Source organism: Nannobrachium achirus (genome assembly GCF_963921795.1).
Source record: "Nannobrachium achirus genome assembly, chromosome: 10".
In the NCBI taxonomy this organism is placed as follows: Eukaryota; Metazoa; Chordata; class Actinopteri; order Myctophiformes; family Myctophidae; genus Nannobrachium; species Nannobrachium achirus.
The window spans coordinates 3,909,714-3,924,171 of NC_137819.1; the positions used below are offsets into that span (position 1 = coordinate 3,909,714).

General features: G+C 43.3%; 2 protein-coding genes across 2 annotated transcripts; one reads left to right on the plus strand and one right to left on the minus strand.

The window, feature by feature from the left end:
- Window positions 1-312: 312 nt before the first annotated feature.
- Window positions 313-1,556, minus strand: LOC308292356 (CMP-N-acetylneuraminate-beta-1,4-galactoside alpha-2,3-sialyltransferase-like; the record flags this gene model as incomplete). The annotated part of the gene is made up of 2 exons (XM_080734668.1): window positions 313-1,118; window positions 1,205-1,556. The coding sequence occupies 2 exons, from the start codon at window positions 1,554-1,556 to the stop codon at window positions 313-315; spliced, it is 1,158 nt and encodes a 385-aa protein (XP_080590794.1).
- A 1,557-nt stretch (window positions 1,557-3,113) lies between these two features.
- On the plus strand, window positions 3,114-14,159 carry LOC308292357 (CMP-sialic acid transporter-like; the record flags this gene model as incomplete). The annotated part of the gene is made up of 2 exons (XM_080734669.1): window positions 3,114-3,332; window positions 13,041-14,159. The coding sequence occupies 2 exons, from the start codon at window positions 3,114-3,116 to the stop codon at window positions 14,157-14,159; spliced, it is 1,338 nt and encodes a 445-aa protein (XP_080590795.1).
- Between the last annotated feature and the right edge of the window lie 299 nt (window positions 14,160-14,458).

The window sequence follows — 14,458 nt, forward strand, 5'->3', positions numbered from 1 at the left end:
ACAAACCACTCAATTTGCACGGGTGCGATTTATGAATTTAGCGCACCAGGATTTCACACTTTCTGCTGGAAGTGAACTTTTTCACATATTTTTACTATTGGCCTGCTTGGTCCAGGGTAAAGAAAATACTTGTCTAAATGGTTGATGCATTCAAATGTGCCCTCCTTGCCCATCGGCCCCCACCTTTGCGCACAGGTTCACCGGGAAATACGCGGTCGCGTCTATGATGGACCCACCCGACAATATATTGGTGGTAACCTTGTTGCTCTTAATCAGGATGGTGGTCCCTGGGTCAAAATCAGTTGAAAACCCCTAGTTGATGATGCCCATGGTCATGTCCTGGATGGCTCCAGCCCTCACTACTTTGGCCAGAAACTGCTTTTCTTTCACTATGTTATGATTGCCGCTGACTGTCACTTCTGACATTTTCAGGTCCTCGTAGTAATGCAAGCGTGCGTCAGGGTCACTTAAGTTGTACCCAAAACCAGCAACAGCCACTTGATCACAGTTGTGAAGGGCCATCGTTATGGCAACTGCCCCCGTGGTCGGAACATTTCCATTCTCCTTATCCCAAACTGGCTGACCATCGTTGTACGGCAAGCCGATTAGCTTGAACGCGACCTCTCTGATGAAGTATGGGTTGAGGATTCGCATGTCGGCCGGTTCTCTAGGAAAGTCCTCTTTGAAGACCATGTTTCGGAACCACTCGTGGTCCGTATCTCTAAAGGCGGAGAGGACAAACAGCGACTGGTTCTCTATCTCCTCTGTCTTCTTTGGGCAGCTTGCGGGGTACAAGATCCTTATGGTGGTCTTTGAGCCAACGTCTCTCTCGTAGCCTTTGACAGGCGCTGCATTTATCCGCACAACGACATCAAACATATCGATTGTCGGGCCCAGAGACTTATTGATGAGGATTCCGCCGTTCCCAACAACGATGCATCGCTTTTCTTTTAAACTATCCAGCTCTTCCCCTAAACTGTAGTTTTTCGTAGCAGACAAAATGTCCTCTATGATATTCTCATGTGATTTGATTCCAAAAGGAATTACATAATCACTGATGCAGGGGAATTGTTTAAAGGTTCGATTGAGGAACATGGTAGCTGGTACAGGTCCGAATCCTGGGAACAGGGCAGCCATCTTGCAAAATGCAAAGCCATGCGTACAGTTGTCATCACTTGTAGGCCTGCTCCCTCCATCACCTGGCCTGCAGGTCCCTCCATCACTAGGCCTGTTCCCTCCATCACCTGGCCTGGTCCCTCCATCACCAGGCCTGGTCCCTCCATCACCAGGCCTGGTCCCTCCATCACCTGGCCTGCTACCTCCATCACCAGGCCTGGTCCCTCCATCACCTGGCCTGGTCCCTCCATCACCTGGCCTGGTCCCTCCATCACCAGGCCTGTTCCCTCCATCACCTGGCCTGCTACCTCCATCACCAGGCCTGGTCCCTCCATCACCTGGCCTGGTCCCTCCATCACCTGGCCTGGTCCCTCCATCACCTGGCCTGGTCCCTCCATCACCTGGCCTGGTTCCTCCATCACCTGGCCTGGTCCCTCCATCGCTAACATATATAAACCAGTATGCCAAGACTCCCAGGACGACCAGCGTCAGGAGAACGGTCTGCAAGGCCCTCCTGCGCATGGTACCTTAAAGCACTGGAGACGTTACACAGAGCGCCCCCTCTGGTGACAAGTTGCACAGTATCTAGGTGTTATGCCAGATGTCTGTCAGTAGGCCTATAGGGCAGGTCACACCGAACTTTGGGGCAAGTCACACCGAACTTTGGAGAAAATGAATTGCTCTCAAACTTCAGAATACAATACTTAGAATACAACACAGTCTGCTTCTATATGTGTCTCCCTTATCTACTCACTCATAATATCAAGCCGTCCAATGATGACATCACTGCTACCCTGCTGGCGTCACGGCACCTAGCCCAAATATGGAATTCCACACAGCTCCATACCATAGAGTTATTAGTCTAGATGGAAAGGGGGGTCCGCACGCATAGGGTGGATTTCTTTTCGCCACCTGTTTTTGAAGCGGTGAAAGCCGCTTCCAAGGAGTGGCTTTGGTAAAATCATTCATTCATTCAGAATATAAAGAATGTATAGATCACAGAGTTCATAACTCTAGAACACATGAATAAAAGTTCACGCTTCACTTCGATCCGATGTTTGATTTTTTTAGGATTCCCATAGATTCTCAAGGAGTGAGAATGTCTGAGGATTGGTCAAGCTTCACATGACAATTTGGCCCTCCAGACAAAATCATTCATTCATTCAGAATTCATAAAATGATAGAACTAAAGCACATAGAAAGTATAGATTTAGAACACAGAATGTATAGATCTAGAACACAGATTTCAAAGCTCTAGAACACATAGAATAAAAATTCACCGCTTCACTTCGAACCGAGGTTTGATTTTTTTCTTAATCCTTGAAGGGTATAGGCTATTTTAAGATTCCAAGCTTAGGTACCAAGCCCTCGATTTGTTCTCATGGGGTTCAATGTGGGCTCGCCTAAAAGGCGAGAACACTATGTTATCTTCATTATTTATTTACCGAGCTCCGTTGCAGACAGTACAAAGGCAGGGCCCTTAGCCAATGAGGTGCAATTGGCGGAGAAACATCTGGGAGTGGTGTTAGCTGGAGTATTGGTTGAGCTTCACGTGACATTTAGCACGCTACAGAATATAGTCTTGAGTGAGCCCACACTGTTTCGTAGGAACAGTATTTCTAGTTTTTAATACTTTCTTACATCTACAGTACCTGTGAGCCGGTGGGATTGTGGATTATGTTTTGGTTTGCTTTTGTGTTGTATTTTCTATGATGATTATTTTCTACTGCATGTTAAGTGAGATTATTGTTTGAATCTTATAATTAATGTTTTGGTGCATGCATTTTCTTTCGTCTGACTTAACTAACCCCAACTGATTGCTTGAGGACCTGCACCTGGGTTGGGCGTGGCCACCTTATTGAGGAGCCTACATACAGAGCTGAAAGCAGAAGGACAGGGTGTTGGAAGGAGAAGGTTGTGTGAGACGTGGAGAGAGCAAGGCAGCCACCACGGGCTGGGGGCCGGGTAGTGGTAGCCAGGATGATGTTCCACACAAGATGGGCTATAAGTGCCATGAGAGCCATGCCTTCGAATACTCTGTAAGAGCCACGACCATGGCCCCCGGAGGGTGTGCCCGGCCCGGCCTTGTCCGCTGGCCAGGGACTGAAGACGAGACGAGACGGAGAGCAGACGCTGAAAGAGGAGCCAGCAGTGGGACGGAGGCAACGCTACAGAGGACGACGGCCACCCAGAGAAAGGACCACACCGTGTGCCCAGTGGGGGACCAGAGAGAGAGAAGACGCCGACCCGAGTGTCGACACGTATCCACTGCAGCGCCAGAGCTTTATACTCTGGCTGCCGTTAAGTCTCCAGACAAACAATGCTCGTGGTCCCTAGGACGTGTACTGTATATGAGGGAGAGACCATTGATGTGGCGTCTTCTCTGTCCTCCACAGGGTACCAGGAGCTGTTCTTTGCACAAAGTAGTGCAATGCAAGATAGTGGGCGCCAGATCCCTTTGAGTCACACCCTACCACTACTTCCTGTTCATCCACAGAGCATTGATTCTAGTTGTTTTCTCCATTAGATTAAAGTGCTTTCTTTTCACTTTTTTCAACTTTTATTACTTGTCAAAATACATTTTATTTGTCTGCCTCATCTTTTTACCATCCCAAGTAATAAGAGTTGAAAAAAGTGAAAAGAAATCTGATGGAGAAAATTACTAGAATCAATGCTCTGTGGATGAACAGGAAGTCGTGTGACTCAAAGGGATCTGGCGCCCTCTATCTTGCATTGCACTACTTTGCGCAAAAGGAGAGTTGGTGTGACTGTAGCAGTGAGAGCCGTGGTCCTCTTCTAAAAAAGTTGGGGCTCAGGTCACACCGTATATCTTTCATCCACAGCACCCCAAACTAGACTGCACTCTGTCCAGATGCCAACTTGCATCCATTGTCACTTTCCGAAGAAAATGACGTGAGACCAGTGTGACCAGCAGAGCGTGCAAGTATGATGGCTGTCTTTATGTGGGTGGGCCAGTTGGCCACCTGTTTCGAATGATTTCAGTGCATTGAATGAGAAATTATAAGTGTTTTCAAGTGTTTGAATGGTCTGGTATCTTTGATACTCAATTCTGGGTATCCCGGTATCTCACAGTGGACGGTTGATCAAAACAATGAAACAGTGGCTTGATTAGTAGTGAAATGTCGACATCTAGTGGTCAACCTCAGAGGTACACAATAACAAAAACTGAGCTGAATTCCAGCATCGAACTAGATGCCATGGATTCTCTGTTCCCCGGTGTAACGCTCCACGCCACAGACCCCGACGGAGCAGCGCGGTATTGTTCCCACCGCTAGTCGCGGCAACTCGGCTCGCTAGCGCTCGCCTCGGTGGCGACTCACGGGGGTCATCGGCACCCAATCCCACTCAGCCGCGTTACCGAGATATGTGCCGTTATGGACAGAATAGTAAATATTCAGTCCCTCACTATCCACGTCTACCCCACTGCACGTCTCCAGCACTATCCACGTCAAAGATAAAAGCACAAAAAAGGAGTCACATCATCCGTTCATTAGCTCAGTCAGTAGAGCACGGATGCAACAAACCCGCGGCTTGGGTTCGATTCCCGTGAGGGGAATATAATATTCGAGGCGACAGATATCGGCGCATGCGTACATCAAAGTGCACGGAAACAGGATACTCTGTGGATACCCCGTGGATGCCCCGTGGATTCTCACCCTACTTGCGCAAATTCCATCTTACCATTTATATCAGGGGTCTTCAACGTTTTCAGGCCAAGGACCCCTTAGCTGAGAGAGAGATGAAGCAGGGACCCCCACAATTTGCGTTTTCAGGATATTTAACCACTTGAAACGTCAGGCATCAATACTTAATAAACTTGACCCTTCACCATGTACTTAGTCTGCTCTTTTTCCCCTCTATACACCAGACTTCTTTGCAGAAGATTTTTGAATATTTTGGCTAAAGTTCTCAGAATTTGGACACTAAGGTTCAAGTGGTTCATATAAAAAAGGAGAAAAGGTTTCTATCTCACAAAGATTTGGAGGATCCCCTGCAGTAACTCTGAGGACCCCCTATGGGTATATTATAGATTGTGATGTCAAGTGAAGCTTGACCAAAAGCTTCACTTTTTTTGTTGCGCAGCAATACAACCCGGATAGCATCACTCAAAAAGTTAACAAAACACATGTTCATTTGCTGGCATAAAAACATGTATGTGCCTCGAGAGTGTTTCTGAGGAGGTCCAAAAACATTAAAACGGACCCTAAAAGACTGTGAAAATTGATGACTCATCACTAAATCATAGTTTTGTTGGACGTTTTTTAGCCCAAGGAATGTTTTTCATGCAAAACAAATGCTTGCAATGGATTCAGAATAATTAAAAACCCCTAGTTTGACCCCTCACATCCCACTTAAAGCAGATTCTTTGGGAGTAATTTCCAGCAAGAGCCGTTGGCCACCGCGTCCACGTCCATGGACGCGGCCGTGGACGCGTCCATGGACGCGGCCGCGAAAAAAACGGCCGTGGACGCGGCCAGGATGAACAGGTTTTATCTGTCCGTAAATGTGGTTTAGGCCGCGTCCACGGACGCAAACGGCCGGCCGTCCCGGCCGTGGACGCGGCCGTGGACGCAGACGGCCGGGGACGCGGCCGTGGACGAGGCCGTGGACGAGGCCGTGGACGAGGCCGCGGGCGCAAACGGCCGGCCGTGGACGAGGCCGCGAAAAAAAGGCAGTGAAAAAAAAAAAAAGGGTGTCTATTGTATGTATTTTTTGATGGAGAGTTCAAATATGACCTTCTTTTTTGCATAGGACAACTCTAACCTGCATCAATTGGTATTTTATAATTGCCAATTGTACCCTATCCATCTAAAAAACAAATTGGATGTCTATTGTATGTATTTTTTGATGGAGAATTCAAATATTACCTTCTTTTTGGGATAGGACAACTCTAACCGGCATCAATTGGTATTTTATAATTGCCAATTGTACCCTATCCATCTCAAAAACAAATTGGATGTCTATTGTATGTATTTTTTGATGGGGAATTCAAATGTTACCTTCTTTTTTAGATAGGACAACTCTAACCTGCATCAATTGGTGCATCAACCTACTTACTAACTATCTATCTATCTATCTATCTATCTATCTATCTATCTATCTATCTATCTATTTATTTATACTTCACCTTTAGTCCAGAAGAGAGTTCAGCCTCAGGAACTTGCACACATGGAACTGTGTCATGACTGTGTCATGGAGCTAAACAGGGCTATGTTAAATACTCACAATGAGTCTGATGGACCAATCAGAGTGGTGGTGGGGGGAGGGATCAACAATAGACAGAAACTGGGTAATGCTTTGTTAACTGTCCCACCTAAGTCCCTGCTAGTCTGAACAAACATCACCTCCCCTCTCATAATACTACTACTACTACTACATTTATATAAAGCTGCTCTTGCATTTGAATGCAAGTCTGACACAAGTTAAGGTTAACTTAGGTAGTATTTCATAGTATTTGGAGTGTGTAGGCTCACAAATTATTATAATTGTCATTAAGTGACTCTATCTATCTATCTATCTATCTATCTATCTATCCATCAATCTATCCATCAATCTATCCATCTATTTATTTATACTTACTGTTTACATTTTCTATAAATATTTATTTCTATATAAAACTCAGTTGTGTGGAGTTATTGTGTGCCTTTTCTTGTAGCTAAAGAGTCCATTTGTTCACTAGACATTAAGTCAAGGTTACTATTTTGAGTTGAAGTTAAGTGTTTTATTGCTTTGTGGTTTAACATGATTTAAAAGGCAAATTCATTGTTATGGTTACTTTAGAAGACTGCTTTTGCATTCATGAGTTAAAAAGAGAGCCAAGCTAATTCAAAGAGTTAAGTTAAAGGAACACAAAACATGACCTAACTCACAGCTGCCATTGGACAGACAGTTACAACATACTCTTATCTTTCACAGAACAGACAATTATCATTTATTTTATCTATTTGAGACTATGTAGCTGCTCTAGGGGAAATAGAGCATTATATCAGCCTATTCAATTGATAATGACCAATGGGTGCCAGTTTCTAAGTAGTTAAAGCATATTAACATAACAATATATGTGGCCTAGACATGGATATTGCCCAATCAACTTGTAATCTACAGAAATGTCCACCACATCACACAGTATAAAACCTAGTAGGCTTAGTGGATTACCTATGTTAAATCATGTCAGGTTAGTTTGGTTCAAGGTTCAAGTATAATAATTTATGAGACAAAAATGTAACACAAATGTGCACAAATGTACAATCACATCTAGGCTAGAATGATAACATAAAGTCCTGACTACTCCTTGTTATTGTGGTCCTAAATACTACAATGATTAGTTTGGATGCATTGCTTCTATCATGTCCAATTAAAAATAAATACATTACATACATACAGAAATCTACCTTCTCCTGTATTGTATTAGTGACATTCATTATAAATAGTAAAATAACAGGACAGAGCAAAAAAGGCCTCTGTTGTGTCTTTATCTGATCACATGCAATCAGACACTCACACTGCACAGCAATATATAAACTTTATTACAGGCTCAAGGCCCACAGGGTAAGAAGACAATACATTACAAAGATAATAATTAAAAAAAACAACAACAGAGAGTACATTCACCGAGCCCCACCGGAGCTAAATAGGCACTCATGCCACTCATGCCAGTGTCCTAATGGTAGACGTGTACCTGACAGAGCTACATCCAGGGTCTGTCATCAGTCTCTGGAACAATCTGAAACAATGTATCTTTCCTGTGGCTGTTATAATGAACACAAACAGATCAGAAAGTAATTTAACATACAACAATGTACGGGATTCCTTTCTATTAAAAGCAAAATCATCACCGGGTCAAAGTTGTTGCTTGGTTCTCCCCATATAAAGGCATGTAGGTAACAGTAACATGATATTATGTCATGAATGATAAAAGTAATGTTTAAACACTTTGATGTGTGTGAGTTTATCTGGAGACTTACTCAGTCTGTGACTTACAGAGATCTTGATGGTCTTTGGGTTCCACCTGTTCATCAGAATTGCCGCTGGTGCCGTCTAGAGATTTCATCTTCACTTGAAGTCTGGAGTCTTGAAATGATGTACAGTGTATTCTGGACAGTTGTGGACACTCTGCAACTAACCTAACCTAACGCACACTATGTGTTAATGTTGATCAATATAATAATGTAAAAATACAAAGTTAAGTAGACCTAAGTAAGAAATAGTAAATACATTGTAATAATACATTGAAGGGGAAATGTAGAAAAACAAATGCAACTCAGCATTGAATTTATGGCAAACATTTAGCTACTCAACCCTTTCCAAATAATATACAATTAAGAAGTGGGTGGGATGTTCCACTTAGTAAGAGAAAGAATTAATGAAATATTATTTTTTTTAAAAGCTAGAAGACTCACCTATTATAGTAACCATGTGAATTGCTAATAATGTTATGGGTCAGATGTGTAAAGATCTATCACATTGTATTGTTCTTTTCAGACTCAACAATAATAATGATGATGTTACTTAAATGCTGATCAATGTGTGAATCTGGCTCTTATCAGGTGTGTGTTTTCTCTCCCTGTCCTGTGCTGTCCTCAGTTAAACCAAGACAGTGCTGTTGTGACCAATGTGGAAAAAGCCTTCAGCTCAATTTATTATCTCAAAGTAGACCAGAGAATTCATACCGGAGTGAAGCCATTCAGCTGTGAACAATGTGGGAAGTATTTTGCTCGTCTGGACAATTAAAAGAGCATAAGCGTTCACACACTGGAGAGATTGTTGTGACCAGTGTGGGAAAAGATTTGTTCAAAAGGGGATTTTAAGAGAACACCAGAGAATTCACACTAGAGAGAAGCCCTATTGCTGTGACCAGTGTGGAAAAAGCTTTACTCGATTGTCTTATCTCAAAATACATGAACGAATTCACACAGGAGAGAAACCATACAGCTGTGTCCAATGTGGGGAAAAGTTCAGTTTAACGGCTGCTCTGAAAGTACACCAGAGATTTCACACCGAAGAAAAGCCTTACTGCTGTGAACACTGTGGCAAACGTTTCACTGTAAAATCTAGCCTCGTACAACACAAGAAGATTCACACTTGAGAGAGACCTTACTGCTGTCACCAATGTGGGAAAAGGTTCACTCTGAAGACGGCTCTGAAAAGACACCTGAAAATCCACACTGGTGAGAAGCCATATACTGCTGTGTCCAGTGTGAGAAAAGGTTCAGTGATATGCATCATCTCAAAGCACACCAGAAAAATCACACTGGAAAGAAACCTTATTGCTGTGACCAGTGTGGAAAGAGCTTTCCTAGACTGGAACATATCAAAATACACCAACAAATTCACACCGGAGAGAAACCTTATATCTGTAACCAATGTGGGGAAAACTCTGTCAGGTACACGTCTACCGTTAGAGGCCACTGGCATGAGTGCCTCTTTAGCTCCGGTGGGGCTTGGAGAATGTACTCTGTTGTTGTTTTTTTAATTATTATCTTTGTAATGTATGGTCTTCTTACCCTGTGGGCCTTGAGCCTGTAATAAAGTATTGCTGTGCAGTGTGAGTGTCTGATTGCATGTGATCAGATAAAGACACAACAGAGGCCTTTTTGCTCTGTCCTGTTATTTTACTATTTATAATGAATGTCACTAATACAATACAGGAGAAGGCAGATTTCTGTAATGTATTTATTTTTAATTGGACATGATAGAAGCAATGCATCCAAACTAATCATTGTAGTATTTAGGACCACAATAACAAGGAGTAGTCAGGACTTTATGTTATCATTCTAGCCTAGATGTGATTGTACATTTGTGCTGTTTACATTTTTGTCTCATAAATTATTATATTTGAACCTTGAACCAAACTAACCTGACATGATTTAACATAGGTAATCCACTAAGCCTACTAGGTTTTATACTGTGTGATGTGGTGGACATTTCTGTAGATTACGAGTTGATTGGGCAATGTCCATGTCTAGGCCACATATATTGTTATGTTAATATGCTTTAACTACTTAGAAACTGGCACCCATTGGTCATTATCAATTGAATAGGCTGATATAATGCTCTATTTCCCCTAGAGCAGCTACATAGTCTCAAATAGATAAAATAAATGATAATTGTCTGTTCTGTGAAAGATAAGAGTATGTTGTAACTGTCTGTCCAATGGCAGCTGTGAGTTAGGTCATGTTTTGTGTTCTTTTAACCTAACTCTTTGAATTAGCTTGGCTCTCTTTTTAACTCATGAATGCAAAAGCAGTCTTCTAAAGTAACCATAACAATGAATTTGCCTTTTAAATCATGTTAAACCACAAAGCAATAAAACACTTAGCTTCAACTCAAAATAGTAACCTTGACTTATAATGTCTAGTGAACAAATTGACTCTTTAGCTACAAGAAAAGGCACACAATAACTCCAACAACTGAGTTTTATATAGAAATAAATATTTATAGAAAATGTAAACAGTAAGTATAAATGAATGGATGGATGGATGGATGGATGGATGGATGGATGGATGGATGGATGGATGGATGGATGGATGGATGGATGGATGGATGGATAGATGGATAGATAGATAGATAGATAGATAGATAGATAGATATATAGAGTCACTTAATGACAATTATAATAATCTGTGAGCCTACACACTCACACACAGACCCTAAAAGCCAGCAAAATGAAATACTACCTAAGTTAACCTTAACTTGTGTCAGACTTGAATTCAAATGCAAGAGCAGCTTTATATAAATGTAGTAGTAGTAGTGTTATGAGAGGGAAGGTGATGTTTGTTCAGACTAGCAGGGACTTAGGTGGGACAGTTAACAAAGCATTATCCAGTTTCTGTCTATTGTTGATCCCTCCCCCCACCACCACCCTGATTGGTCCATCAGAGTCATTGTGAGTATTTAACATAGCTCTGTTTTAGCTCCATGACACAGTCATGACACAGTTCCATGTGTGCAAGTTCCTGAGGCTGAACTCTCTTCTGGACTAAAGGTGAAGTATACATAAATAGATGGATAGATAGATGGATAGATGGATAGATAGATAGATAGATAGATAGATAGATAGATAGATAGATAGATAGATAGTCAGTCACTTAATGACAATTATAATAATTTGTGAGCCTACACACTCACACACAGACCCTAAAAGCCAGCAAAATGAAATACTACCTAAGTTAACCTTAACTTGTGTCAGACTTGAATTCAAATGCAAGAACAGCTTTATATAAATGTAGATCGATAGATAGATAGATAGATAGATAGATAGATAGATAGATAGTAAGTAGGTTGATGCACCAATTGATGCAGGTTAGAGTTGTCCTATCTAAAAAAGAAGGTAACATTTGAATTCCCCATCAAAAAATACATACAATAGACATCCAATTTGTTTTTGAGATGGATAGGGTACAATTGGCAATTATAAAATACCAATTGATGCAGGTTAGAGTTGTCCTATCCCAAAAAGAAGGTAATATTTGAATTCTCCATCAAAAAAATACATGCAATAGACATCCAATTTGTTTTTTAGATGGATAGGGTACAATTGGCAATTATAAAATACCAATTGATGCAGGTTAGAGTTGTCCTATGCAAAAAAGAAGGTCATATTTGAATTCTCCATCAAAAAATACATACAATAGACACCTTCTTTTTCTTTTTCGCTGCCTTTTTTTCGCGGCCTCGTCCATGGACGCGTCCACGGCCGGCCGTTTGCGTCCACGGCCGCGGCCTCGTCCACGGCCTCGTCCACGGCCTCGTCCACGGCCGCGTCCCCGGCCGTCTGCGTCCACGGCCGCGTCCACGGCCAGGACGGCCGGCCGTTTGCGTCCGTGGACGAGGCCTCGCGTCCACGGCCGTTTTTTTCGCGGCCGCGTCCATGGACGCGTCCACGGCCGCGTCCATGGACGTGGACGCGGCGGCCAGCGGCTGTCTCTCGTAATTTCTTCCTTTATAGCGTAGTGTATAGTAAGTGAATGAGACTGAAAATTACCCTAGCTGTCAAACATTTTCCCCACCATTATAAAAAATACACCCCGGCCAAATGTGTTTAATAACTCTCCTAGATGACAAATCCATTGAGAAACGGACCTTCGCTCTCCACGGTCACGGAACTGCCATTTTTGACCCAACTAAAAGGGCTGAGTGGTTCTAAAGGCTTTTGTTCATCAGTCAGAATCTCTGAGCCACTAGCACTTCGATAACACAGTACCAACTTGTTAATTCATCTCCTCACAAAAGAATACCCAATCTGCTCTTTTAACTGAATGTTTACCCCAGAATAGGGATGCTTGGGTTCACATTGTTATATATTATACAGCATTGTAGGTCTGTTATGATAGTTTAACTCATGTGTTTCCCTAGGTGTCCAAGGTCTCCCAGGAGATCCAGTGTTCCACCCACCCAACACGGACCACCTGTTAATCCAGGACCCGATGGTTACCCTGGCAACCAGGGTCCTCCAGGGATTGCAGGTCCTAGATGTGAGTCACACAGCGTGCGTTGGGAAGGAACTTTTCGATTATATGAACAGCATGCCGCGCTTGGTGCTTATCTTGACTTTGAGTATGTATTAGAATGTATTATTATCATTTTCACAGTAGTGTGTGTTTTTGTCTGATGTCTTTGCGTGTGTGTTTATGTTGGTCAGGTTTGAAGGGTCCTGTGGGTTCTCAAGGCCTCGATGGGACACCAGGACCCCCTGGTTATGATGGTTCTGTAGGAGACCCGGGAAATGATGGTCCACGTGGATTTACTGGTGCTGAGCGTGAGTGGAGTGGCACTCAAAAAATGGAGTGTGTTGTCTAACCTCAATGTGTCGTCATGGCATCACCAAACAATACATGGGCATATATATATAGACCAACACGGGTGAACACAGAACAAAGCTCTGTGTTAACCCGTGACTAAAGATGAACAATACGGATGATGATGGCCAAGAATATGTTGCAGAGCGACACTCACCATCGCCACTCAGACAAGCAACAACAACAACAGCAACAACAACAACAATTGCTAATGAACCTGTGAGTCTTGTGTTCAAGTTATACTGCATGTCAGTAATGACAGTAGTGGCAGCGACCTACACAGTGACACTGCGATACACAAGGACAAGGACTGTATCGTCAGAGTTGTACTTCTCGACTACTGCAGTGTTCATGACTGAAGTCCTTAAGATAATACTGAACCTTGGAATGCTGGCAAAGGAAACGGGTAGTCCTAGCAGGCTGAAGGACTCCCTTGTGGAACATGTATTTAGAAGTCCCAGAGAGTTGCTGAAACTGAGCATTCCTTCCCTTCTGTATGCAGTTCAGAATAACCTGGCCTTTCTGGCCCTGAGCAACCTAGATGCGGCTGTGTTTCAGGTGACGTACCAATTGAAGATCCCGTGCACGGCCTTGTTTATGCTCCTCATCCTGGGCCGCTCACTCAGCCGACTGCAGTGGTTCTCCGTCTTCATGCTTTGCGGGGGCGTGACCCTCGTCCTGTGGAAACCTGCAGAAATCACTGGGGTCCAGATTGAGCAGAACCCTTTTGTTGGGTTTGTAGCCATTGCGGTGGCTGTCCTGTGTTCTGGATTTGCAGGTGTGTACTTTGAGAAGGTACTGAAGACCTCCGATACGTCCCTGTGGGTGAGGAACATCCAGATGTACCTGTCTGGCATCGTGGTCACCCTCGCTGGCGTTTACATGACAGAGGGTGACAAGGTCCTCGCGAAAGGCTTCTTCTTTGGTTACACACCATGGGTGTGGTTCGTAGTAGTCCTGGCCAGTGTGGGGGGGCTGTATACGTCGGTGGTTGTCAAGTACACAGACAACATCATGAAGGGCTTCTCTGCCGCGGCTGCCATCGTTCTCTCAACCGTGGCTTCGGTCCTCTTGTTTGGCCTGGTGATAACGGTCACTTTTGTCTTGGGAGCCTTGCTGGTGTGTTTGTCCATCTACCTGTATGGCCTTCCAAAGCAGGACACAACCAGGTTGCCCAGGCTGGACACAGACAAGGAATCCAAACAGAAACTCATCACAGTTTGAATCCACAAGCTGTGCGCTTAAGAACAGCTCTTTTTATTTGAGGGCAAGCTTCATGTTGCTAGTGGGGCATTCCTGAGACACACTACAACTTTTACTTTCAATACAAATGCCTTTGGGATTGGCTCTGTATTCGGTAAATAACACAGAACTTGGCACATAGCCTGTGTTTGCACACAGGTTAATCCACCTCTGTTATTACCAATCACCTAAATCACCCATGTGGGAGTGGAGAGATTAATATGTTTATTTTAAGAAAAGTTGAGCCATGCCACAGTTATTTAATTCACTCGCTTTATTGT